Source organism: Mustela nigripes, chromosome 3 (genome assembly GCF_022355385.1).
Source record: "Mustela nigripes isolate SB6536 chromosome 3, MUSNIG.SB6536, whole genome shotgun sequence".
Lineage (NCBI taxonomy): Eukaryota > Metazoa > Chordata > Mammalia > Carnivora > Mustelidae > Mustela > Mustela nigripes.
The window spans coordinates 27,567,373-27,593,504 of NC_081559.1; the positions used below are offsets into that span (position 1 = coordinate 27,567,373).

The 26,132-nt window shown below is 54.7% G+C and overlaps 1 protein-coding gene across 5 annotated transcripts in view; it reads right to left on the minus strand.

Annotated features, from left to right (window-relative positions):
• The window catches only part of TNS1 (tensin 1), a 180,067-nt gene that overhangs the window by 23,143 nt on the left and 130,792 nt on the right, over window positions 1-26,132 (minus strand). For 3 of the 5 annotated variants that reach the window (XM_059393447.1, XM_059393450.1, XM_059393449.1), the window contains 5 exons: window positions 20,225-21,829; window positions 14,066-14,149; window positions 9,451-9,647; window positions 8,407-8,482; window positions 4,809-4,901 (listed from right to left, as the gene is read on the minus strand). In XM_059393447.1, the coding sequence (XP_059249430.1) occupies window positions 4,809-4,901; window positions 8,407-8,482; window positions 9,451-9,647; window positions 14,066-14,149; window positions 20,225-21,829 (2,055 nt within the window). Of the gene's footprint in view, window positions 1-3,714; window positions 3,754-4,214; window positions 4,239-4,808; window positions 4,902-8,406; window positions 8,483-9,450; window positions 9,648-14,065; window positions 14,150-20,224; window positions 21,830-26,132 lie in introns of all 5 variants that reach the window. The other 2 variants (XM_059393451.1, XM_059393448.1) reach the window with 2 other exon arrangements.

Here is a 26,132-nt window from a genome sequence, read left to right on the forward strand (position 1 = left end):
GCCTGAGCTCCAGGCCGGGGGCCTGCACATAGTTGGCACAGGGTGGCGGTGGGATGGCGGATCAGAAATTCTGGGCTGTCAGGAAGCCCAGCGTGGTCACATTCGTGAGGCATCCGTGTCATCATCCCTTCCCCACGGCCACCGGATTGTAAACCACAGAAGCCAGACGAGAGTTCTGCCTGAACTCAGGGAACAGGATCGCTTCCCCAGGGAGAAGCAGCATCTGCCTTCCTTCCACACGGCAGGAAACAGTCCTCAGGCTCAGAGGCCAACCAGCCCCAGGGCTCCACTCCCAGGCTTGCAGGATTTCAGCGACCCAGCCCACCCGGCCCTGTCCTCACCTGTTCCCCACCCTTCCCCGGTCCTGACACACCACCATCCTCGTCTCTGCTCGGCTAGTCCGCTACCATCTGTCACCCCTTCCTGGCCTGCCAGGCCCACCGGGGGACAGAAAGGAACCAAGTCCTCTGTTTCTCATGAGCCCAGAGCAGGACGGACCTTCGGGAAGTTACTTCCTTTCTGGAGTCCATCTCCAGAACTGTTCAAGACCAATCTTTAGGGCCAAAAACAGTTTCCCCAGTTTCAGACTCAGTTATATTGAAAACACCTCCTTTTTCTGCTTATTCTTTGGCTTTTTCTCTCTTCCCAACCACAGGATCCCCCTTCTTTCAACTCCTGGAGGGGGTGACCTGAGCCAGGCTGCTGAAACTTGCTGGGACTCAGTTTCCTCATCTGTACAAGGGGAATGAGACTACTCACCTGTGCAGCCAGGATCAAGTAACAGAGATGGGGAAGCTCCCTCTCGTTCTTTCCTGCTTCACCCCACACCAGCATTTCTAAGCAGCCCTCCCGGCGCCTGCCTCTGTCCTGGCCACACCCGCTCCTGTGTCCCTCCACCCTTCTCTCCCACCCCCTCCTGCTACTTTCCTCCTCTCGTCCAGTCCTGGGGCAGCTGCACCCAAAGGAGATGGGAAGAGTAGGAGAGGTAGGGCCCAAGGGTGCTTCACATGGAACATTCCAGAACTCAGACTTACTCTAAGTGGCTGTTGGCTGCTGAGAGCAGAAGGAAGCAGAAGAGTGACTTGGCCCCACCAGGCCCAGGGCGCGGTCAGCTCTTCACCCCTACCCTGAGGTGCATTTCCTGCCACTGCACACCCACCCCCAAGGGTCTAGTCACCTGGTCATCCGTACAGAATCTAACCAAAAGAAGCCTCCACACCTTCTTTCCCTGTTTCATCTGGGAAGATATTCTTGATGCTGACCTCATGTCTTTACTGCTGCAGGCTTTCTTCCTCTCCTTCCTTCATGGAGGAGAGTGCCCAGTCCCCAGGCCCACTGTTTAGAGGTTGTGCCCAGCACAGTCACATGGAAAAGGGGGCAGCCTCCACAGATCTGGCATTCGCTCTCAGCCGTGCCCCTGACTGACCGTGTTAGGCCTTAGACAAGACATTTAACAGCCCTAAACATCATCTCCTCATTGGTAAAATGGGGTTCCTACCACTTTCTTTTGGATGCATCTGTGATTGCTAAACAAGATGATGTGACGATGGTCCTACATGGTCCTACTCCTGCCTGCTGAACCTCATCCGGACCACATTCCCCCTTGCTCCATCCGCTAGCTCCCTCTTACTCTCAGCCTCACTGATTATATTATTCCTGGGGGGAAAAATGCAATCCTCTCCAACCCCAGGGCCTTCGTACATGCTTTTCCTCCAAATGGAATGCTCTTCTCACCTGCCAGTTTCACCAAGTTAAAGTCACTCACCCTCACATCTTACTTCTTCAGCTAAAGTCAGGTTCTTGGCTAGAAAGTCTCCTAAACTATATCCCTTCCCTTTGGAGCACTCTCTCAATATGTAATTCCAAGTAATTTAATTCTGGCTTCTGCTCCTGCCTATGCTCCATGAGATGAGGAATCACAGTCCTGCTTATCACTACATTCCCGGAGCCAGGCCCAGGGCACAGGTAGGCACATAAAATACTGAATAAATGAATCAGTGAATGAGACAATGAATGCATGACAAACATTAAGTACAGTGCCTTGACCAGAGCAGATTCCCTTAAAGTCTGCTCTTCCTCTGGCTAGGTAATCCTGCCTCTGATCATTTTTCCTCACAGGCATCTTTTTCTGAATTTCTCATCAAAGTCTCAGCAGGGAAATCAAGCCACACTTCAGAGGGTCAGCAAAGAATGTGCTTTAGTCTGACCCGGGAGGTGGTACATGAGTCAGGAAAAATGGAACAGGCTGCCCACAGCCTTGCTGCCTGCCTCTCTCCTGCCCCACCCCCCAGGCCGCAACAGCAATTCCAACCCCACGCTGGAATCCCAGGGCACGGTGCCTGGAAGCAGGAGGAGGGCCTTGAAATAGCCCCTGGATGAGGAGGAGACAGAGAAGAGTAGGTCCAGTCTGGGTCCTGCTGTCTCCTCACTGTGGCCTGGGGCAGAAGCCCCAGACTCCCAACCCCACAACACAGGCCTCAGCCCCCCATCCGTGAAAATGATGGGTGTAGCTGAGGAGATCTGCAAGAACCTTCCCCTCCAAACTCTGTGGCTCCAGGACACAGGGAAGAGGGCCGGAGGCCTCGGGGCCCTGAAGGCTGAGAGGCATCTGTGAGGCAAAATGGGCAGGTCTCAGTTCATAACTGCTAATACTCACTTCTCTGAAGCATCGTCCCCAAGGGGAAAACACAGCATCCAGGGCCTGTCAGCTCCTGGGATAATCTCCCCTCAGACCCTCCCACTAAGAGTGTTTGTGGGTAAAGAAAGAAAGAGAGAGAGAGAGAAAGGCTGATAGAACCTTTAAGGAAACCAGGCTGCAGAGAACCAGGACCCAGGTGGGAGGTCAAAACATCTAACACGTCAGAGCTGGAAGGGACCTCAGCCTCCCCGCCCGGATCCAAGGCCCCCTAGTGAAGGAGAGGAGGACACAGATGCCCAGAGCCACACACACAGAAGGCCTAGGCTGGCACCCTCTTCATTTCACCTCATGCTCTGACTTGTCATTTGAATTCTGTCCCTAATAAGTTAAAGGCCTCCAACCCAATCAAGTCCCCTCTCTGCTTACGTCCCATTCCCTGCTTCACGTACAACACAGAATTCATCTAAATCGAGGGTTAAGCTGAGCCACAAGCATGCGAACTCCAGGAAACTATCAAAATTATGTGCATGGGTGTCCCGACTCACTCATGTGGGAGTGGACCCATCGCTGTTCTGAGAACCCCAGAGGCATCCAAGCTCCCAGAAGGACAGACTTCCTACCATCTGTGTTGATAAGCCCCAAGCACGGGCTTCAAGCAGCCTACTCTCGGCTAAGACTGCTGAGAAGGCCTGCTTTGAGTGACACATATGGAGTGCCCCCAGGCAGCAGAAGAACGTGCATCCCTTTGCCCATTGAGGGGGCTGGCAGCACCCCCAGGCAAGCTAGCGGGGGTGCAGCTGAGGTGGGGGTCGACACCAGATGGCACCGCCCTGGTGCCTGGAGCTGGCTATGCCTGAACCCCAACCCAGCTTGCCCGTCAGAACTCAGGCAACATCCAGGATGAGTGACAGCTCATCAAGGGGTGGGGGTGGGGGGGACAATAGGCTATGTGCCCAGTCATCTGAGACCTGTCAGGAAAGAGAGCTACCCCCGAGCCAGCCCGGGCAAGCTACTCAAGAATGGCCATTCCCAGACCCAGAGAGCAGGAAGCGGCCACACAGCAAAGCCACACTTACCTTTGGGAAGCTCGGTCACCACCTTCCCCTCATCCTCCTCTGAGGGAAGATGAGAGGAGAGGTAGGAGGAAGGAGAGGCAGGAAAGAGAGGCAGGTGAGGAGGAGAGGAAAAGCAGAAAGGAGAGAGAGAGATCGATTAACAGAGATTATTTCCTGAAAGACAATCCGCTGAGAAAAAAAGAGGCAGGAAAGCAGGGGTGAGACCGGGGCAGAGGAGCCCAGGGTAAGAGGTGAGGTCCACCCTGACACGGCCCTGCGGGCTTAGGACACATAGTCTAAAGAGGGCTTTGGTCTCAGGGACAAAGCCGGCCCCCACTCCCAGCCCGTATGCCTGGGGCTTGCACCTCAAGCAGAAGTGTGCTGGCTGGTGAGAGGAAGCCCCAGGCGCCTTGTGCTCCCCGGTGACTCAGTGTCTGCGGCCATGCAGACACCTCCCAAGGGGGAGGCTGTGCCGGCCGTGTGTCCATGTGGGTCACACATGCGTGTCATTGCCCTCCTACCTGGCTGGATCAGTCTTCTGGAGACTAAGGAAGAAAAGCAAAGTTGGCCCCAAGAGCCCCAGCCCAGCCCTAAAACCAGAGACGACCTTCTGGTCTCAGCCTGTTCAAAATGGCCACTCAGGGACCAGCGCCCTCTACTCTCCCCTTGCCCACAGGGAGGAGGGGAGCTGGGGGATGTGGTGAGGAAGTGGGAGGTGGGAACTGGGTGTGTGTGTGTGTGTGTGTGTGTGTGTACGGGGGGATAGAGCCAGGCTTCTGGCAGGGAGCTAACCAACTCCAAGGAAACTGAGGCCAAGCGTCCAAATCCCCAAGTCAGAGCCCCTTTGGAGCGGCACTGACCCTACCTGTCCATGGGCACGAGGTTGCAGAGGGACCTATCCCCCTCAACCCCTGCAGAGAGCCCCCGTCCTCAGGACTGACCGCACTGTGGGCACAAAGCCAGGCTTTCTTGTTTCCAGAGGGTCCTGAGGACCCATCATCTCTGGGCATTTTTTGATGAGATCCCGAGGCTCGGCCCCGGACCACAGGGGTCCTCCAACCCCTACTCCTCCCTCTGGCCTCCCGACCGCCTCCCTTCCAGCTGGAGTCACTCACCACCTGTAGGGTGCAACAGGATGTCCGCTGGGTTGTGGGGTTTCAGGCCGAGAGCAGACAGGGGTGTCTTAGCCAGACCTGGAGGGGAGCGCACTGTGCCAAGAAGAAGAGAGGAGACACGGGGAGTGAGCCTGGTGATGAGGGAGGAGTGGGGAGAGGAAAAGGGGGGGCAGGAGCGGGGACCCCCTTGAGTGAGGACATGTCGGTGAGGGGTGGGCGGCAGGAAGGAGAGCAGAGGAGCCGGCCCCAGTCCCAGCGGTTCCTCCCTTGCTCCCACGGCCCTTTCCTGTTTCCGTGTTTCTCCACAGCTCCACCGGTAGAGTGAAAAAGTCAGCAAATGCCCCTCAAGCCGGCCCTGGCCCTCGACCTTGAGCAAATAACTTTTATCCTGGGGCCCCCAGGGGCATCACTGCGGTCCCCTTACGTCGCCATAGCTCACAACATACACACGGCTCTCCTTGGCTATCTCTGACTTCCTCCGGATTATATTCTCTCTTCGCTCCCCCAACACACACACAAGTCCTTCCACACTGTGCACTTGGGTGGGCTTAGAGAACAAAAGGAAATGGGAAAACAAGAAGGCACATCCTGTAAAGGACGGAGGGAGTAAGGGATCACGGGGGGAGCCATGCCAACCCTCAGACCCCTGGGCAGCCCTCGGCTGGAGGTCTTTGACCCCCAGCCGACCATGCCACTTGTAAACCCCAGGAAGAGAGAATTTCTCAGTGTGGGGCTCTCTGTACCCCCAAAACCTCGGTGTTCCTCTGGCAAGAGCACCAACTCCCTGCGCAAACCCCAGGGCCCTTCCAAGCTGCCTGGCTGGGCTAGAGGTGTCATGGAACACGCAAGGTCAGAAAGGGCCGTCAGCCTTGTCCCACCAGCCAAGGACGTGCTGAATGGCACTCCGAGCTGAATGGTAGGGTGGTTGGTATGCCCAGTCACACGATTTCTCGGGGGCAGCTGCCATGTCTCCTATCACGGCTGCTGGGAGCATGCAGAGGCCACCGGCCCTGAGGACAGGCGGCCACACAGGTTAGCCAGAGCCCAAGCCTGCCTGCCACACACTAATGGCCCCAACAAATGAGCTATAGCCCTCGGGTGCCTGGTCCCCACACGGCAGCCCCAGGACCCTCCTGGACCCCTCCTCCTTTCCCCAAAAGACAGAGAGACCCACTGGAAACAAAAAGCTACAGTCTCTCACTATAAGCAACATACATAGCTTCTCTGTGCACATGTGGGTGTATACACAGGTACACACAGAAATAGTGAGAAATCACAGGGCCCTGGATGGGGCAGACTGTGTCCGCACACCGTCCTCAGATGTCCAGTGGACATAACACAGCAGAGGGGACAAATGTGTACAAATGCAAACATCCCAGTAAAAAGGTAAGGCTAAGCTTGCATGTCTCTATCCCTCCCTCTCCTTACACACAAACACACACACACACACCACACAAAGATTCAATTTCTGCCCCCCTGCCCATTACTAAAAATGGCGTCTTGCAATAGACCTTATTAATGTTTGTCAAATGAATGAATAAATCTGAATGTAATTAACCATGGAGGAATGAGCCCAGCCTCAGAGACCACAGTCCCTTGAACACCCATGGAGCATCTCCAGCCCACAGGCCAGCATGTGTTGGTAAAGGAGGTGCTGCAGAGGCACAGGGCGACCACTGAGACAAGACGAAGAGGACGTGAGGCAGGGGGAGGTTTCTCTTGGTTCCACCTCCAGCTCCTCCAGCTCCCTAGTCGCTCGTGCCCCCGTCCCCTGGCATCGGGCTCTTCTGCTGAAACAGACGAGTGGGCGGCCCCGAAGCCAGGCAAGGTTTTTGCTTCCCGAGAGAGGAATTCCTTGCATTTCTCCGCCCCTGTCCTCTCTCCCAACCCTGTGCACTGATGAAACCTCTGACTTATTCTCCCCGCTAGGGCAGCAGGGCCGGCCAGGGCAGCGAGTGAAGAACGGGAACAGACACATATGACAAAACCTAAGCCTGACTCTGCCCGGATGGCTTCCATCCCACATGGGGTGATGCCCAAGATCCTGGCTGACTGGACCAACAGTGAATCCGAGCATGCGGGAGGGTGGCGGGTTAAGACCACCCTCAGGAGGGAGAGCGATTCCAGGGAATCACAAAAGGCCACGGAGTTGCCTCTTGGGTAGCCCACCCTGGGCGCACACTGTCTGAGATGGCAGGCAGGATGGTGACGGCTCTACAGCCAATCAGAATTGAGATCCGCTCCAGGTGTAACACATACCAGGTCTCAAACACTTGGTAGGAAACACGAATGCGATGTATCTCTTTATATTGATTCCATGTTGAAATTATAATATAATAGATCTTTCGAATTCCGTAAAACATCTTAAAAGTAATTTCACCAGCCTCTTTTCACATTAAAAAAATTTTTTAAAGATAGAGCACTGGGCGTTAGAGGCGACTGATGAATCATTGAACATGACATCTGAAATTAATGATGAGGTACGATGTGTTGGCTGATTGAATCTCAATAAAAATTTTTAAAAGTTTGTAAGATATCTCATTAATATTTTTATCTTGATCTATCTGTTGAAATGATAATGTTTTAGACGGTTGGGGTTAAACAAAAAAATATTACGGTTTACTTCTCCAGTTTTCTATGATGTTTTTCAATGCGGCCACTAGAAAATGCTCCATCGCAAATGTGACTTGGGCTGGATCTCCACTGGGCCACGCTACCCTGGGGAGGGTCATGGCTTCCACTCCCAGCTTTGGCTTCCTGCGTGCCCCAGACAGCAGCCCATACAAGCCCTCGGGAGAATATACATACTGCCAGCTCTGGTCTCCATCCTCACCCTCCACCCTCCCTGGTCTCTCCTTCCTTGGTTGCCCCAGGCCTGCCACGGGGACCCTGAGTCCTTCTCAGGCACGTTCCATCGCTGTCATTCCACGGCTACCCCACTTCCAACTTCTCCATCTCGTCTACCATAAGGTACACAACCCCAGCCCTGCACACATCCAGATCTTCTCTTTGGATGGAAAGGCCTCTGTCCATCAGGGCTTTGCCTCTCCCATGAGTCCATCACGGGCTAGAGACTGAATATTCCTGCCCGGACACTGAGGATAGATGATCTGGGGACTCCTTTCTTCCCCTGATGAAAACTTAGTAGGCTGCGTGAAATGGAAGAGGTGCCCGGATGTAGATAAAAATGGGGCTCAAGAGCCAGGAGATCAAGGGGTACAGAAGATCAGAGATACACAGCAGGTCACCGAGAGTCACTTTAATATGGGAGGGTGGAGTTTTGCACACAAGATGCAAAACCTCTCAATGATTAGGAAAATTCTAGACTTTGGGAGGCCAGAGACCCCGCAGAAGGTCAGTAGGATCCCGATGTGGGGGGTGGCTACTGCACCCCCACATGTGTGTGTGTGGACAGTGGAAGGAAGAGGAGCCGGACAGGGATGCTGAACTGAAACGAGCCATCTAGACCCAGAGCGACAGATCTCAGCCCTGCCCTCCGTCAGCATCTCCCCACAAACCCAAGGTGCTTACTCAGGCCGGGGCTGAGAGAGAGCCTTGTGGGGACCCAGGGAAGACAGGCTTAGTGAGGAGCTCTTACCCCCACTGGACGGTGGGCTGGTCGGGGAGGTTCCCTCCATCTCCTCAAAGGCCTCCTTGTAGCTGTGCAGATGGGGCTGCGGGAGAAGAAGAGGGGAGGTGGAAGGGGAGGCCCACTGGTGGCTGTGACTCTGAAGAGCACGGTTTGCCAGGTAACAAGCCCACATGTCCCCTTGCCAGCCCTACCACCCACCCCTCCTCGAGGAACCACAATGTTTAAAGGGAGATCCTGGCCATTCATGGCCCACCCCCCAACCCCAACTCCTTTGTCACTGAGAGAACCAGAAGTTCTATTTGCAAAGCCATGATCCAGCACGGGTGGAAATCAGGAACACTTGCCTTGGAAATATTCCGCAACAGGGCCAAAGAGAATGGGGCTGGGGGTGGGGGACTCGGGTCCTGCCAGAAGGCAGCAGAGAAAAGATGTCCAAAAGCCATTTTTAGCCAGAATGACTCGCTAGCCTGGATTTTATGGGACATGGGTCACTCATATCAGAATCTTCCAGCATGGATGTTTAAAACGCCTATTCCTAGGCCCTGCCCCAGATCTAATATGCTGGGATCTCTGGAGGTGGACTTGGGAATTAACATTTTTCTCAAGCTCCCTGGTGGTCTTTGAAGTGTGAGAGCTACTGCCTCCCATGACAGACTGCCCCCCATGACAGACAGACATTTTGGCATTGAAATTAGATCTCCCAAGGAAACCCACACCTAGAAAGAATTCAAAACCACTCTTGTCAGTCTATAGGGCCTGGCTGGGAGCTTAGAGACTGTGGTCATCTGTGTCGTACCCTTACCATCCTACTAAACAGCACTCTTTAGGAATCAAGGAGGGAACTTTGATCTCAGTGTTAATCTAAAAAAGAGGGAGCATATAAGCTATTTAGGGAGGAAATGCCAGATTCCATGTGCCAGAGAAGAGACAGGGGTGAGGACTGAGTTTCCTGATAGGGCAGGGCCACGCAGGTGACACTGTGACTCCTAGACCATTGAGGCGGGCTCCACTCCTCTCTCTCTGGCCACAGGATGCAGCCCAAGGACTCACCTCTTTGGGTCGCCCTCCAGGATTGAGGGCGATGGTGAGAGCCAGCTCAGGGGAGACACACTGGACAGGGGAACGAACCCCAGGGCTACGGGGGGATGCGGGTTCTGGAGACTGGTTCTCATACTGTCCATCGCTGGCTGCCCGCCTCCGGAGAGGGGCGGGAGGCTCTGCAGGCTGCTTCTCCCGAGCCTGCACCCCTGGGAGGAATGCGGGGCAGAGAGGGCAATGAGCATTGTAGACGAGAAAGGATCGATCAGGCCCAGTTCCCCAGAGGAGGAGGTGTGTCTCAGCCAGGGTCCACACTGGAGCTGGGCCTGTCTCACCTCCGGACTCCCCACTGCCTCCCTCTGCCCACACCCCAGGCTTCCTCTGCAGGGTGGGGGATCCACTGAGGTGGGGCTGGCCTTCCCCAGGATTCTCCGCCCTGCACAGGATTGGGGCCCAAAGCACAAAGGGCTGATACGAGAAACAGATGTCAATGCCTTTCAAACCCTGGAGGCCGAGGGCCAGGGCTTCCAGGCAAGTGAGGGAAGATGGGGAGAGGAGAGACCATCTCCAAGGTGACTGCATCAACCAACAAGCAACATCAGGCCCGCGGGGAAGAACTTGGGAGAGAGCAAATCATGCATCATCTCGCAGATGGCGCTCCCGAGAAGAAACAAAGAAATGACTAAGCCTTGTCATGAAGTCCCCAGCCCCAGCTAGACCCTAGAATATTGCTGGCCTTCTCTGGGGTTCCCCAGCCTTCCTCCCGTGCACCTCTGACAACCTTTACCAACCGCCTTTATGTTGGCCTCTCGTCTACATTCCCCTCGTTGCGCCCCAAAGATGGTCCAGCTTCCCGCCCCGCCCCTCCCCTCCCCTTGGAGCATCAGGCCAAGGGCCTGAAGTCATGCGCTCCATCTGCCTTTCCGCATTCCCTTCCATTCCCCAGGCTGTTAGCCTCGCCCGCCTTCCTTCCTACTCTGTCTCCCCGCAGCTGGGCTGAGCCTCTCTGAGCTGGCTCCAGAATCCTAGAAAACGTACTCCCCACGGCCCAGAAGCCAAGATAGGCTTCTTGTCTTCGGGATTTTGTGTGAGGACATCCGCAGCTCTGCCTTCACCACACCCTGCAGGGGTAGGTTAAGTGAGGGGAAGTTCTGGGCTGCACCAGAAGGCACGTGGGACCCTGGCTGTGCCGGCCTTGTGGCCGACACATCAGGACGCCCTGTCCCGTAGCACTCTGTGCACACACACACACCTGCATGCACGCACACACACACCACTGGTCCCCCCAGGATGTGCCTGTGAGGCCTGCTCCAGACTGAATCACCTGCCCTCCATGGTGGGGTCTGCGTGTCCCCTGCTCTGGGTCCTGGCACAGCCGCTAAGGCTGCCATGAAAATCCCAGGCTGGGAAGCCTTCTGACCTGTCATGAACAGCAGGCTGCCGACGCCAGACTAGGGGAGGACACACACTCACTCACGCGCACACACACGCACACACAGTCCCTCGGAGACACGCACTCATCCGATCACATAGCCGGGGGCCCCATCCGGATGGCAGCAGGACTGGTGTAGCGTCTACAAGGCAGACGGACCCAGGGGAGCATGGGGGGATGTTTCAAGCCTCCTCTTGGGACTCTACAACTCAGGACAGCCTGCCTGCTATCTCAACCAAGAGAAAAGAGCCCTGGAAGGGACAGTGAACCAGACTCACAAACTGCTTGACTTAAAGCAAATAAGCCCTCCTCTAAAAATGCCCTGATTTTCCAAATAGAAAAATGGGAGGTCACCCAGTCCTAACAACGGTCTGTTAGGACCAGGATAGGACCATCAAGCCAGATTAAAGACGCAGCAGGCTCTCCCAGGGCTGGGCAGCTCCTGGGACCCCAGGCCGCAGCCACCCCAGGCTCCCAGCCATCAGAGAAGGGGCTGCCCTGAGCACCATGCCACGTTTGCAGGGTCTTCCTGCCAGCACCCCACTTTTCCCACCTCCACCGAGTCCCTGCCTCCTGGGCGGCCTGGTCCAGAGCTGCCGCGTGTTTCATTCCTGGCAAAAACATTAGAAAGAAACAGACATAACCATTGATTTTCTAATAATAATTGTGACAAAGGAGGCCCATTTGGGAAAGGCTCTAGGGGTTTGGAGCTAAGTTCAGCTCCAAGGTTAAAAGAAATGCATTAGGGCTGGTTTCAGTTCCGGCTCACCCAGCCCAGCAGCCTCCTTCTGGCAGATCCCTGTGCCTTTGCAAGGGGTGGCTGGGTTCCCTGGTTGGGGATCTGATGTCTGCCCTTGAAAAGTGGGTCTGTTTCCATTCGAGGCCCTAAATCTCCCCGAGGGAAAGAGAAAACGCTCTCCAGTTTGCCCAGAAGCACCCTCCAGTCAGGTGCTGAGCTGAGAAGGGGCCAGACTGCCCGAGATGGGCTTCTCAACAGCAGAGGAAGCGAGATCCTGGTATAGTCAGCTATCTGAGAACGACCACACCTCCTCAAGTCCCGTGGTGGGGGGAGAGATAGACAGGGTGACCCCCAAAGAGCTGGACTCTGCAGAAGGGAAAGACCCCACATTCCACTCCCACGGAGATGGCCGCTCCCCCTGCAGCGTGCCCCATGGCACCCGTGGCCAGTCAGAGCCTCTCACATTCTCTGAACACAGTATCTCACTGTTGTTCCCTTTGGCAGGCCCAGATATGCCCCAGAGCGCTGGAGAGCCATGTCCCCTCTCTCTTGTCCTTCTCTACAGGAGGGGAGACAGGGCATGGCAGCGGGGAGGGAAGAGAGTCCTATTGTTCCTCAGCCAAGCTGGGACGGCTGGACACAAGCTAACAGCCAGTGTCACAGAGACAACACCCCTCCCTCATGTCCCAGAGACTGACCGATGCTAAAAATAGGTTTAGTCCCTGCCACACACCTCCACACCACCACCCTCAACCCCAGGACTTTCTCGGTCACTTGGCCTGGTTCCCTGTCTCTGTCGAGGCCTCTGTGTCCATGTGCTCCACTTCCTACACGCATGTGTGCGCGCGCGCGCGCGCACGCACGCACACACACACACACACACACACACTGACCTCTGGGGGCTGCAGCCCTAGCACACACCCAAACACCCACTTTGGCAAAGCACAGGTGCCCCGAGTCCCATAGACAAACGCCTGGAGTCAGGTTTCATCACACGCCGCCCCTATCCCCCCGCTGGCCCCCAGACTGGTCACGGCCACCCCCGCAGACCCAGATCTTCTTTCCAGCCTTCCGATTTCCAAAAGCCTGGATTCCTCAGCTCCAGGCGACGGGGCTGGGTGTCCAACAGCATGCCTGGGGCTCCGAAAGCCAGGGTCTCCGGGAGGCCACCTGCCGGGCCAGGGCACCAGAAAGCCACACGGCAGCGATCACACTAGCAGCCCCAGGGCAAGCCAAGCCAGCTCCCCTCGGGACAGGCCCACTGTCCCAGATCTGCCCCCAACGCCCAGGTCCGACTGAACACTGCGCTCCCCACCACTGGGCCGAGAAGGGGTGAAGGGAGGGGAGAGGAGGCGGACAGGGGGCATTCTGCTAGAGCCATCTCCCCATTTTCCATGGACTGGGAAGAGGAGGGTCTAGGCAAACACCAGATACTGCCCTTAGGAGTCAAAAATCCCCACTACCCCTACACCTTTTCCTGGAAGTGCTCAAGGCCATGACCTAGGGGGAACCTAAGCACGGCCTATCTCTCCCCTAGGCCTCCAGGCTTGGAGGGGCAGGGAATATGATGGGGCAACTCCCTCCCAGAGCTAACAGCCTATGGGCAGATGCTAGTGGGCATCACCCTCCATGCGGGCATATTGGGGCACGTCAAGCCATCATGCAAAATACACATGGTAGGCTATGATGACTCCCTTTTCCATGGTAGGAAATGGAGCTCTGAGTAACTACGAGACTTGCCCAGGGTCACAGAGGTGGTCACTGGCAGAGTCCGGACCACACCCAGGGCTTCTGACTCTTGGACACGGGTCCTGGGATCAGAGATTCGGGATGAGGTCAGAGGGGGAGCCGTGTCCCCAGAGGACCATGCTCAAGAGTAGACAGAACAGCAGGTGCCAGGGCGCCACTCTTTGTCGTGAGCCTGGTGACCCATGCAAAGCACAGCCTGGCTCCTGCTGAGACCCTGGCCCAGCAGCCTGGGTGATCCGGCCAGGGTGGCCAGAGGGCTGGGTTGTCCCCGCCCTCACCGAGCACACTTACTACAAAGGCATGTGTGTCCGTGGGGAGCCTGAAAGTTCATCTAGTCACCCCAGACCCTGTTCCTAGCAAGTAAGGCCAAAGCCAAAAGCATCAGGCCTGTGTCCATGCAGAAGTGGGAGCACTCGCTCATGCAGAAAGAAGGGGGAGAGAGTCTTGAGAGAGGCAGGAGGGAGAAGTAGGCTGTGGCGGGGGTGGAGGGGTGTAAGGAAGCGGGGGCGGGGGGGCAAAGAGAATGGGAAGAGACGGAGAGAAGAGGACAGAAGGAGGAGGAAGAAAGGCAAGGGGGATGGGAAAAATGACCCAGGATGAGAGCGGGCAAAGGTTAGAAGAAGTCCATGAGAAAGAAGGGAAGAGAAGCTGAGAGCTACAGTGAGGGCCAGAGACTGGTAAGGGGGAAGGGGTGGAGGGGAACCAACCGGAGAGGGAGGAAGATCGGAGCCGGTGGAGAGAACGCAGCTGGAAGCCGGTGTGTCCCATGCCCTGCAGCTTGGCGTTGTATGCTGCCCACCCCGACCCCAGGGAGCCGGCAGGGAGGGAGGCAAGCGGGAAGAGAAGGCGGGGGGCAGGGAGGGGATGACACCAGGCAAGGGAGGCACCACGCCCATGGCACAGAGGACAGATGGACACAGAACACACGGAGAACGCAAGGGACGAGGCATTAAACAAGACGAAACAAAACAGAAACAAAGAGAAAATCAAGATTAGTTGGTGTTCTGAGTCTGGGATCTGGCCACACGCTTGGAGGGAGGTGGGAGGGTGTGAGACAAGAAGAGAGGGTGAATCCGGGGTCTTGCTTCCCCAGTGGGCAGGTGGACCTCCTGCTGTCCCTCAGGATGCCACATCTCTCACTTTTCTAACCCCAGCAAGGGGCAAGCAGGTGCTGGCCCGGGACCAGGCGAGCAATCCTATTGTCCCACAACTCACCTGTCCTCACAGTCAGCACGGCCCCATCCTGGGACCTCTGTCCTCTCGTGGTCACCTGCCTCCTCTGGACCCAGCAGTGACCCTACCAGCCTGAGCCCAAGGGCCACAGTCCCTAGCATCCTAGCATCCCCCTGCCCTTCATCCTTCTCTCACCCCCACCTCTGTAACCCTCTTCCCTGGAGTCCCTTCCACTCCTACTCCTGCCCAAGGCTGCTGGGCACCACCAGAAAGTCCTTAAAATGAGCCCATCTTAATGCACTATGAAGACCTGCTACACCCTCCTTTTATCCGCATTCACTGACTCCCTGTTCCCACGGGGGCTGCACAGGAAACCCTGCTCCCTCCCCAACACACCGCCTCACAAGCTAATCCACACCAGCTTCTTGGCCACTTCCCTCTCATGCCTCCAACTGCCAAATGCAAGAGGCTCTGGGACTCAGCCCTGGGACCTCTGCTGCACGTGTGTTCCCCCCAGGTGCAACCACACGTGTCACACTTCACATGACACCATACACTGGCAACCTTATGTCCCGGTATCACGATGCCCACATTTCTAAGTTCCAACCTCTCCCCATGGCAGCTTCGAGGGTATCTCCCAACTATCATGGCCAAAATCACACTGCCGACGTTTCCTCCAAGTCTGCTCTTCCCACATCCTTACCCATCTCAGCAAGGAGCAACTCCATCCTTAAGTTGCTCGGGTCCAAAACCCTAGAGCTGTCCTTGACTTTTCTCATTCATTTCCCACGTCTAGCCTTGATGGCTCCACCTCCCAGACTGTCTACAGCCTAAGCACTTCTCACCATTTCCACAGCAGCTGCCTCACCGTCTACCTCCCTTCCATCCTGGCCACACCGATTCTTTTAGAACAAGTCAGATGACATCACTGCTATGCGCACAGCACACAGAGTAAAAGCCCAAGCTCTTAGAATCACCTATAAGGCCCCCTACAAGCTGGCATCCAGGCCCATTACCTCTTCGACTTCAAGCCCTACTCCACACCTCACATCAGGTACACCTCAACCTCAGGGCCTTTGCATTTGCTGTTCCATCTGTACATCCCCTCACTGCCAGGGCAGCCTTCCCTGATCCTATGTCAAGTGCAACCACCTACCCACTCTCAACTCCTGACACTTTCCTGCTTCGTTTTATCTCTGTGCCACTTACCACCATCTGGCAGATTATATATGTATTCGCTTATGTGTTTATTGTCCACCTCCCTCATGAAGGCAAGGGTTTTTACCTCTTTTGTTTACCACCATCTTTCCAGACCCTAGACTAACACAGACGAGGAATGCACGCTGAATGAATGACTGAATGGACCTGGATGTAATCTCCTCTTTCCATGATGAAATGTAAAAGTTGGGTTCTCAATTCGAGGTCCCAAAGCTTGACACATATATTTCCCTATATCTGTATTCATCCTTCACTCTTACTCCACAAGAAGGTATCTCACCTCCTCATTGAGCCTTAATCATCCCCCTGGGCTCCTAGGCCTATATCCCCTCGTCCTTCCTTATTGGTCTTATTCTAGCAACTTCTTTCTTTCTCTTCCATCTTTTTCTTCTTTCTATTCCCTCCATATTCAACTTCTGCTTCTCCTCTAAAATCATTCTCATGGCTTCTATATTTAGGGGGGGGGGGAAATAGGCTCTTCATATCAGCCTGCATTCTTCAGCTACCATCCTCTTTGCTTTTATCATACAACCACTCAAAAGAACAGTGGTCATCCTGGCTGCACTGCCTCTCTGCACTCACCCCTCAATCCTGCCATCTGCTTTCTACCACTACTGCTCTACTGAAAATATGTCTTTGAAAATCCCTGGGGCCACCTAACTGGAAAGCCCAGTGAATTCAGTCCTCCTCCTCATGATCTCTCCAGTGACACTGTGAACCCCCCACCCCCGCTCCTAGAAATCCTTTTCTGTCTTGACTTCTGTGGTGACCCACTGTCCCTGTCTTCTCTCACTGTCCTGAACGTTTCTTCTCAGCCCCCTTCCCCTCCATTCCTCTCATAGCCATTTCATCCTAAGTTCTTTTCTCTCCATGCCCTCTGACATAGAGAGTTCATTCATGGCCAGTGCTTTAACCCATGTCTTTTGAGGATGACTCCAAATTCTATAGTTTTTTTCTATTTTTTCAGGCTCCAATTCCAGATGTTTAGCTGCTTACCATACATGTCTATGTACAGGCTCTACTGTCACCTCAAACTCAAAATAAGGAACACTGATGTCTTCATCTTATATGAAATCTGTTCCTCCTAACTCCTGGCTTATTAATGGAACTAGCATTCTGTTCCTATTCATGGAGCCTCAGAATCCTCTTTGATGTCTTCCTCTCCTTCACCCCTACACCCAATCAGTTTGTAAGTACATTGGCTCTACTCTTATAGTATCCTTGGCACCCATCTCTTCTTTTTCATCTCCATGGTCAGCACCCTAATACAATTGCCTGACCCAGTCTACTTAATAAACAATGACATCTCCCAACTCAGAGTTTCTCCTATTTTGCATTCTTCCTGCCCAGATCCACCAGATACATCTTCCTAAATTATAGCTCTGATCATGGCATACTCCCAACTAAAACATGGCCACAGCTTCCTACATTGCCACTAGATAAGATTCAAGCTCTTTAGTCTGGTATTTTAAGACCAACCAGAGGCAGGTCCCAGGCTACCTTCCTTGACTCTCTCTCACTGCCAATATGCTCTCAATCTACTATATTCGTCAAACACTTATGCTTTCCTGTATTCTTCAAGAACCCTGTCTCTCCCATGACCCCATCCACTTCCAAACTCCTATTCTTCTCCCAAGGCTCTTATTTAAAATTCATACTCAAAATGCTCCTCAATCTCTTCCACTGATACTGATCTTTCCTTTTTCTTCACTCCTTGCAGAACTTTCTCCATATCTCACTATTGGGAATGACTTCATTTTAAAGTTCAAGTTCTTTCTCCCCTTACTAAACTCTAGACTCCTTAAAGATAAGATGCACATCTGATCACCAACATGCATAGAAATCTCTACCTCTAGAGACATCTGAGATCAGTCCAGTCACAGACTCAGGATCATAAGATAACATGGACTCAACGACTCTGGCTCCTATTTCTTTTTCTTGTCTTATTGCACTGGCTAAGATAGCCAATACAATGTTAAGTGATAGTGGTGATAACAGGCATACTTATTTTGTCCCTGGTGTACCAGGAATGCTTTTAATGTTTCACAAGAAAGTGTGACATACGCTACAGATTCCTGGTACCTACTGTTTATCAAGTTAAGAAAACTACCCCTATATTCTCTGAGATCCAAGCTGAAATAAGAGATAAGGAGTCATTGGATCAAAATGGAATGAGCCAGGGATCTAGTATTGAGGTATGGAGGAGGTACTGAGCCAAAGAAGAAAAGGCAGACCTGCAGGAGAAAAGCCAGGAGAAACCAGATCCAGTTCATGGCCATTAAGGGGTTCTCCCTCAGATCTGAGCTTCCTGGGTTACATGCTGAAGCTTATGTTCAAGCTTCTTGCAGAAGAACATAGAAGCAGCAGGAAGAAGTGGTACTGGCCTGTTGCCTGACTCCCAGGTTGTTGTACACAATGATCCTGCCTTTGCACCTCTGCTTACACAAGTACTGCAGACACTCTGCAGGGTTACTGAGGAATTTGTGCAAACAGGACCTGCTGACCTAAGAAATACTTTCATGACAGAGCACGGACCAAAGAGGCCCCTTTATAGCCCTGGGGACCAAATATATCTGTCCCCTCTCTACATCTAATCCTTTCTCCTGACTGATTCACTCACAGTTGGGGGAGAAGATGATAGCAGGATTGGGGACAGAGACATTGTACCAACATCTTTCCCTCCCTATGACTCCTTGGCAGCCAAAGCCTGAGCAACTAAGGATATGGAAGTTGACAGTCAAGACTTCAGAAGTTGGTAGGAGAGGAAAGACTGAGGGGAGATACACATTAAGATGGGCATCCTTCTGGAGCTATTAAGATACGGCTTCCTTTACAGCAAGCTCCAGGAGAGCTATACAGAAGGATTTTCTGGTAGGGAGAGCAAATTCACTCTGCTTCCTCAGAGAATCTGTCCATCATTAGGTTAGAGTGTTACTATTCCCCAGGCTACCTCAACTCTATAAAGTAGTAAGAGGTCCCCATTCCTCTCCCTTGAATAAAACCTCTGACAAAGAAGCCAAGGGTCCTTCTCTCAGGAGCTCAGAGGTGGGAAAAAGCAGAAGATGGCAGCCCCATGTGGACCACACCACAAAGCCTTTCACCTCTAGAATTAGAGAGCTACTCATCCTGTGTTTTGACATTCAGTTAAAAGCAATGATGTGCTTCTGGACCAGCTCTCCAGGCGAGGTGAAACCCTGATGGCCAATTTCCATGCCATAAATATTTTCATCAGAGCCAATCTAAAGTTACTGAGAGTGGAACTAGGGACCATGCTCTGCTCCAAAGTATAGCAGAACATCCCTGCCCCCACACCAGGTCCTGGACCCAGCCCAATAGCCAGCCAGCCTGCCCTTAGCTGCTTCCCCAAAGCCAAAGTCCAACCTCAGGGAGGGGTCTCCCTCTCACCCTGCAGCTGATATGATGACTCAGCTTCCCTACATTTAGGGGAAGGGGTGGAGGGCAGAGTCAGCTGCCCAGGCCCCTCTTCTCCTGTCCACTGAGGGGCTTGGCAAAAAGTCCCCTAGCCCCCATCTCTAGCCCACCTCTGCCTGGCCTGACCTCCACAGTTAAACAAACCCACAGGATTTCCCACTGAGTGTGGCTGCCCCCATGGAATGGTCATGGCCTTAGGCCAGCAAGAAAGTAGAGAGCCCTTCCCACCCCTCCCAGCGTGGCCCTGCAACACTCTGCCATTTCTTGTCTAGATCTCCCCAGTAAGCTCTCTGGTTGCCCCATCCCCTCTCCTACCTCCAGAAATGAAGCCCATTCTCCAGTAGGAAATGGAGCTATGTTTCTCAGCACCTGCTGCTCATACACAGACATCCAAAAGCAAGCACTAACAGGAAAGTTGAACAAGGGGAACCTTGGCCTCCCCACCAAAATGAGACATACCTGGAGGGGACCCACCAGAGGATGAGCACTCAGATAGAGCCCTGGCCTTAAGGACACCCTCCTTTCTCTGTTATGCCTCTGGGAGGGCCCAAGGGGGAAACTGAGTCTATAGAAGCCTCCCTCCCTCCAGGCTTCTCCATACCTTCCCCCAGGAACTGAAGCCTGAGGACAGCAGGCAGTTGCAGAGAGCTTCTTCTCTCTGCCTAGAAAATCTGCACTCCAGCCCCAAAGTTACCACTTCTAAACTTTCCCTGATTGCTCCAGTTGGTAAGCCTTGCTTTCCCTCCAGCTCCAGGGCTTTGGTCCCCACCCCTGTCATAGTACAGCTTACGATCCTGTGTACCTGTCCCTTTACTATAAGACACTGATCTTTGAATCTCATGCCTGCCTTGGAGCCTAATGGACGAGGAATGCCGGGAGGGATGGCTAGCACGTGACAGCCTCTTCCCCAGTCAAAGCAGCACCTGCCATGGGGTGAAGGCTACTCTTGTACCTCCCCCAGCAAGATTATCCAAGACCAAAGAGGGCGGGCATGGAGGGAGTAGGAAAGGAGTCCCGGGGCTGGTGGTCCCCACGGCTCTTACCTGCTACCCGGTGGGCTACCAGCCCCTCCAGGTTCAGTGGCTCCTCGTCTGGAGTGCGGGATGGGTCTGAAGTTGCCTCCTTTGGTGGGAACTGAGGCTGAGCGGGGAGGCCAGAGAGAGAGGCTGGGGGCTGCTGAGGCCCTGGAGGGCTCTGGGTGGTTGGAAGGAAGGTGGACGAGGAGGAGGCGGCTGGGCTTTTCGGACGGAAGCTCTGGCTGGACCCAGCAGGACATGGTTGATAATCGTAAGGTGAGTATGGCCTGCCAGAAGGGAAGGACTCCAGGGCCAGGGAGGACCGTGGGGCCGGCTCAGGGGTTCCCAAGGAATGCCCACTGGGGATGTAGCCAGACCTGGACTGGGTCAGGGGATGGGGCTGGCAGGGGGAGCCAGCGAGAGGCTGGGAGGATAGTGGGGAAACCCCTGGCCAGGCCCCCGGCACGCTCTGGGACTTGTGCAGGGGGGCGGCTGCCGCGGCGGGCTCCAAATCCAGCATCAGCATGTTCAAGGCTTCGATGGACTGCTCGATCTCCTGCTGGGAGGCTGCCCTTGGGAACTCAGGGAGGCCGGGGGTGGGGGTCTCTGCCAGTGGCTGAGGGCTGGGCCTGCTGTGCCCGAGACTCTCCAGGTGGGCTCTCTCCTGCTGGCGAGGAGGGGGACGAGGCTGCTGCTGCTGTTGCTGCTGCTGCTGTTGCTGCTGCTGCTGCTGCTGCCAGGAATTCAGACCCCTCTGCACAGCCTCCCGGCTGCTGCCACTGCGGGCCGGAGCTGGGGGCAGCTGGGGCTCGCTCTCCGGAAAGGACTGGGAGCGGAACATACCGCTGGGGTCAAGGCCATAGTGGGAGGTGGTTACTGGCTGTGGCCAGGCTGGGTGGGGCCCCTCCCGCTGGTAGCCAGCTAAACCCTCCTGTGCCGAGTAGGAGGGCCGCACAGGGGCAGGGTGGCTGACATGGGCAGGCGCCACCCGGCTGGCGGACTCATAGGGGTAGCCCCCGCCATTGACCATCGGTTCCGCTGGGTAAGACTTGTCCAGACCGTTGGTCAGTGAGGACAGGGCCTCTGGGTAGCCCCCCTCACTGGTGTTGGTGACCCCGTCCAGGGAGGACAGTGTGCCCATGCTGCCCACGCTGTGCCCGTCCTGGTTGGGCAACTCATCATCCAGGATGTCTGTCTCCCGCTCGGATGCCAAGGCCCCGCCGTTGACATGAACCTGGGCTGGGACGATGTGGCGGCCGGCGGCGGGTGCAGCCGGGCCCCCCGCGGGGCGGGACCGGAGATGCTGCGTGTGGTACATGGGCGCTGGCTTCTCTCTCTCGACGCCGAAGCCACTGAGCAGGCGGTCCAGCTCGCGCTTCTCCTCAGGACTCAGGGCAGCGGGGGCGCTGGTGGGGCCGGGGGCCGGCTCATCGGTCTTGTCTGTCTTGGTGGAGGCTGTGGAGTTGCCTGAGTCGCTGCTCACGGAGAGGGTGTGCTCCACGTGGTTGGGGGTAGCCGACAGGGCAGGGCGCACGGCGTTGACGGCCCCAGTGCTGCCATGCAGGGAGTCCTTCTTCTTCACCTTGGCGTACAGGCTCCCATCCAGAGGCCCCTGAGTGTGTCCCACCACTTCTGCAAGACAGCCGGAGGACAAACGACAGGTGTCAGTGAAAGGCTGGCACACCCTCTCATCTCCCCAAGGGAGGGAGGGAGGAGCTGCCGTTCCCCGAGTCCTAAAATCTCCTTGCACCACTCAAGACAGAGCTGAGGTCAGGGATGTGAGGGACAAGGACAAAAGGACCCCTACCCAGGCTGTGGGGCCCTAACACACAGTTCCAGGGCTGTGAAGCCAAAGTGGGCGGGGAGGGGGAGCCTGGGAGCAAGGGGCCCCAGTCCAAAGCATGGCCGTGGCATTTCACCAGCCTCCCAAGGACCCGAAAGTACTGGGTCAAGATGGGGTTCTGCAAAGCCAGCAGTCCCCGCATCAGAGGCGACGCGCCTTCACTCAGAGTGCTGGGCTCCTGGGATTCTGGAAAGAGGATCCAGAGAGCAAGAGGGCAGGGGAAGCATTTTAGGGATCCAGAACACAAAAGGAGATGTTCTCCTCAAGGAGGGGTGTCCCCTGTGTCATTCTGTCTGGCGACCCCATGAGCAATACTTTCTCTGAAAGGAAATAGTGAGTGCTGGGTGGCTCAGGGCCAGAGGGCTGACTCAGGAACGAAGAACGTCCCCACCCAGAGGGACTCAGTGATTTCACACCCTGTACAGTCAGCAGCCCAGCTTCCAGCCCCGACACACACACACACACACACACACACACACCCCTCCCCTCCCTTCACTTCAAGGCAGGCCCTCAGTTGGCAAGAAAAGAAAGCCCCGAGTCCTAATAGGGCAAAGTCCAGCCAGACACCAAGAGTCACACACACACACCATCCACACACAGGAAAACCAGACACAAAGACGTCCCGAGACACACACGCCAGCTGGTAATCACCCAAGTCAAACACCCACAATTCACCCAAACTGAACCCCTGGTGCACTCTCGGGGTACGCTCGATAGGTGTCCCTGAGGCACTTTACACAAACTTCATTTCCAGTCCCACAAGTCAGGGAGTATCATGCCTCCTTCAGGAACAGAAGAAAGTGAGAGTCACAGAAGTGAAGCCATTTATCTACAGACATACGGTATCTGGTAAAGCTCTGATTTAAAATCAGAACTAATTTAAGATTTAATTAAAACAAAACTAAATTAAAGGCAAAACTAATTTAAAATCAGAACTTCAAAAATCATCCCATTTTTATTATTTCACACCATCCGTCATATAACACACACGCAGAGTAAATGAAACACGTAAAAGGCAGCAATACCCCAAAATAAATACTTAAATCTAAAGCCACAATCATTTCAGAAAATACAAGCGCCTACCATGCCCAAGGATCAGCCCTCAGGCCAGAAGTGGCAGCCTCTAAAAATAAACACTCGTACAGAAGCCCACAGCCAAAAACAAGGGATCAGACAACCACAAAACAGGAACATCGTGATCAACAGACACACACACAAACCACAGGCCGACCAAATGACGTCACCGGGAGCAAGCGCAGCGGTGCCCAATGAGGCACAGCGTCCACGCACATGCTGGATGCTCTCTGCCCATTAACCTAACTCTCCAGACCCATCTCTCTGTCCCCTGTTTTCCCCGGGGCTTTGGGACCTTGGCCAGCAGCAGGTCCCAAGGGACACTGGGCCAGAGAGTGGCCACAGCCCCAGACTTCAGGGGATGGGGCTTGTTGGGATCGGGAATGGGTCTGAATCTGGCCCTTATGCTGGGGCTCCTAAGGGCTGCTGAGATCAACTGGCCTGTCCTCACCTCTGAAGGTGTCAAAGCTACTGAAGGAGAGAGGCTGCCTGCATGCCGGGTTCTTCCAAAGAGCTGGGCTCCTGCCACACAAAGAAAGAGACCCCAGCTAACGGCTTCCATGGGGGGAAGCGTCGAAGACAAGAGCTCTGCTCCACTCAGATTTCTGGGGGTGGTTCCCAGGAAGGGGGGGCCCCTTAGACCAGTCAGTGGTAGGCCGAAGAGCTGTCCTTCCTTCCCACTGTGCCTGGAAAGTGGCTGGCCCCAGAAAAGGAGGCTCACACTGCGAAGCCAGCAAGCTCCTCCAGCCGCGGCAACCCCTAACCTCCCAAGTTCATGCTCCTGTGGTCTGGGAAGTGGAGGCAACAACAGCAAAGCAAAGGATAGAGTGTCCAGCTCCCCATTTACACTTGGGGGGAATGAGAACCACTGGGTACAAACCAGGGTAAACCAAAAACTATTGTTTCCTTCAGGGAGAAAGGAGACCCACTCCCGCATCTCACTTGGGTTCATAAAAGAAGAGCTTTTGGCAAGAGAGCTATGAAAGCATCCCCTGAGGGAGACAGGGAGGAAGAATTCACACTGACTACCAGTACCTGATATCTTGCCCCTTTGGGCCCCTTCATTGATTGCAACAACATCAATATTAAACCTATTCTGCCGTGTAATTAACCCCCACACGGACCACTCTTTGCAGCAACATCGGAAATAGTAACTGCCAGGCCACTGAGGCTGAGTTAGAAAATCGAAGAAGTGCAGATTGTTTAACTAAATCTTTTCCACACGATATGAATGGAAATGTCTATTGCTGTCCTCCAAGAAGGAGCCGGCTGCTCCTGACCACCGAGCGCCTGCCCCACACTCCAGGCTGTCCTACACCTTCACTGGTCTCCGTCTCCCCATCAAGAGGAGGCTGTGAGGACAGCCAGGCCCGTCCCGGGTCTGTCTAGCCCCCAGGAAGGCTCCGCTGAAAGCCCAGTGTGTTGGCGTGATCCCGGCATGGCAGGTAGCCCTGTTCCCCCCGTCAAGAGATGAGCGCCGCCCCCCTCAGCCCCCCACACCGGTACACACATGCTCGTCCTTCCCTTCTGCCCGCCACTGCGGCCACATTAAGTGCTACTTAGCAGGACCACAAGAAGCCGGAACACAATGTCGGTTTCACTCTGTTAAGGCAGGAAGAGCAAGAGAGAGAGGCAGGCAGAACAAGGAAAGAAAGAGCCAGAGGAGATGGTGGGGGAAGATGGCTTTGGGGCTCTCAAGCTGGGGGGGAGGTCACGAGATCCGACTCAGTCCCAACAGCCTCTGGGGGCACAGCCAGCTCAGGCAAATCCTCTCAGGTGAGAAGGCATTGGACACCCAGTGTGGCAGGGAGCGGGGACAGAGGAGGAACCTGCCAGACCAGGGCCATCGGTAGCGGCACAGGTCACCACGGAGGAGAAGGACAGACAGCTGGGTAACACAGGTTGCAGGCAGCCCAGAGTGGGGAGCTCCCAGCCCTGCAGGTCAGCCAGCCTTGTGGGCCATCTCCCTGGCTGCTTCTCTAGGGAAGCCGAGACGCCCACAGTCCCTTTAAGGCCCCATTTGCTTTGTCTGAATATGTCTCCTGGCTCCCCCGGCAGCTGCCCAAGCCCTAGCCCCACCCTCGACATCGAGCTTGATTGCACCAAGGGGCCCTTCTTCCACGGCGGCCGTAATCCAGATGTGCGAGTCATACTTTTGGAAAGCTCTGAGGAAAATCCCCAGCTGACTTGGACATGGACCTACTCCTAGGCTCCCTCCAGCAAGCCACAGAGGTGTGTGTGGTGCTAGAAGCCCAGTACAGGCCAGGAGGCAGGGAAAGAGAGACATGTACTGCCTGCATGCTGCAAAGAGAACGGAAGGACTATGGGAGGCAAAGGTGACCCGGGTTTAGGACAGTTGTTTTCCAACTTCGAGGTTCATAAGAATCTGCTCCAGAGATTCCTGAAAATGGAGATGCTGGGGTCCCGCCCCCAAAGACTCACTCATAGGCCTGGGGCGAGGCCAAAAAAGCAGTATTTTAACTCTCCCAAGGCTCTGGGGCTCACACAAGTGGACGATATCTTGAGAAACGCTGACCCCAAAAGTCAGCCCTTTGGATCTGAAAAGAAGGATCCCCACTTTTCTTACTAACGTCTAGCGGAGAAAGTCTGCTTATTTGGTGGTCAGGAGAGATGGCCCAACCATGGAAAATAAAAGGCTCGAACCTCGTCGGCTCTAAGAAAGAAGGTTCCTCTGGTGGTCAGCAAGCAGCAACCCCACCTCATCCGACCAGCAGGCTGGTTTTGAATAGTGAGTGACTTACTAAGTTTTCAGGCTGGGGCCCTTCAGGATAAAAATCCCTTTGGGTCCATGTCCAGCTGAATAGCAATACATTAAAATATACTACCCAGAGCAGAGTGACCAACCAATGCGGAGAAAAATCAAAGCATGCCAGTAGGAAGAGGCAACATGCCCACCCTGGATACCGGTAGTTTGGAGGTAGACCTGGGCCCGGCACACCCAAAGGGAATCTCAGATCCTTCAACAGGGAGTGGAGCATCAAAGGCCATGAGCAAACG